At 53.5% G+C, this 972-nt stretch overlaps 1 protein-coding gene across 1 annotated transcript; it reads left to right on the top strand.

Annotated features, from left to right (window-relative positions):
* Window positions 1-6: 6 nt before the first annotated feature.
* Window positions 7-972, top strand: LOC108524949 (putative golgin subfamily A member 8D). The gene is made up of 4 exons (XM_017866025.1): window positions 7-26; window positions 132-239; window positions 435-522; window positions 915-972. The coding sequence occupies exons 2-4, from the start codon at window positions 132-134 to the stop codon at window positions 950-952; spliced, it is 234 nt and encodes a 77-aa protein (XP_017721514.1). The 5' UTR covers window positions 7-26; the 3' UTR covers window positions 953-972.

Genomic DNA, 972 nt, shown 5'->3' on the forward strand with positions numbered 1-972 from the left:
CACTGCTGAAAGCACAGCTGACACAGGTGAGGTTTTGCAGAGGGAGGGAGGGAAGGAAGATGACCCCAGGTGGCCAGGAGCAGGTGAGGACCAGTGACAGCCCTTCCTAACTTCTGTGCCCATTCTTGCAGATGAAGGATTCACTTAAACAAGTCCAGCTAGAGAGAGATGAATATGCTCAACATCTAAAAGGAGAGAGGGCCCGGTGGCAGGAGAGGATGAGAAAAATGTCGCAGGAGGTGAGATCTGACCGTTCAGCTCTCCCATCTTAGATAGGTCACTGGATCTTTCTAAGTGTCTGTAACATGGGAATAGTACAGCCAGAGGTGGTCATGGGTCTGGGCTTTGTGGAGGTGGGGGCAGAGAGGGAGATGGCAGCCTGTCGAGCCACCAGCCCCTCTCTCCAGGGCCCTTTTCCCCTGTGCTTTGGGCAGGTTTGCACCTTGAAGAAAGAGAAGAAGGATGTTATGCATTGGGTAGAGAAGCTGGAGAGGAGTTTGTCCAAACTCAAAAACCAGACGGGTAAGATGGGGCTGGCATGACCTGGGAGCAGGCCTGGCATCAGAGGGCTATGGGGGGGCTTAGAATGCCCCAGGGAGGTGGGTGGATGGAAGGGCTTTGAGAGGCAGAGGGAAAGAGGTCTGTGCCGGGAGACAGCAAGTCTTGTCATCTCCGTGAGCCTCAGTGTCCCCATCAGCAAATGGGGCCCATTGTCAGTCACCCACAGTGCTCTCCATCTGAAAGTGTTTGGAAGATTGGCTACCATCCGGGTGCGAGGAATCATTAGCAGTGAGGCCAAGTTTGGGGAGCCTGAGAGGAACTGTGCACCAAGAGGAGGGGTTTTTTTGTTGTTTTTTGTTTTGTTTTTTGTTTTTGAGAATCCAGAAGCCCTTATTGTCTGCTTCCTTTCTCAGCTGAACCCCTGCCCCTGAAGCCCCAGCAGTGCCCCTGAGGAGGAGCTGCAGCACCTGA

This window comes from Rhinopithecus bieti, unplaced genomic scaffold, assembly GCF_001698545.2.
Source record: "Rhinopithecus bieti isolate Rb0 unplaced genomic scaffold, ASM169854v2 repeat_34969, whole genome shotgun sequence".
Taxonomy (NCBI): domain Eukaryota; kingdom Metazoa; phylum Chordata; class Mammalia; order Primates; family Cercopithecidae; genus Rhinopithecus; species Rhinopithecus bieti.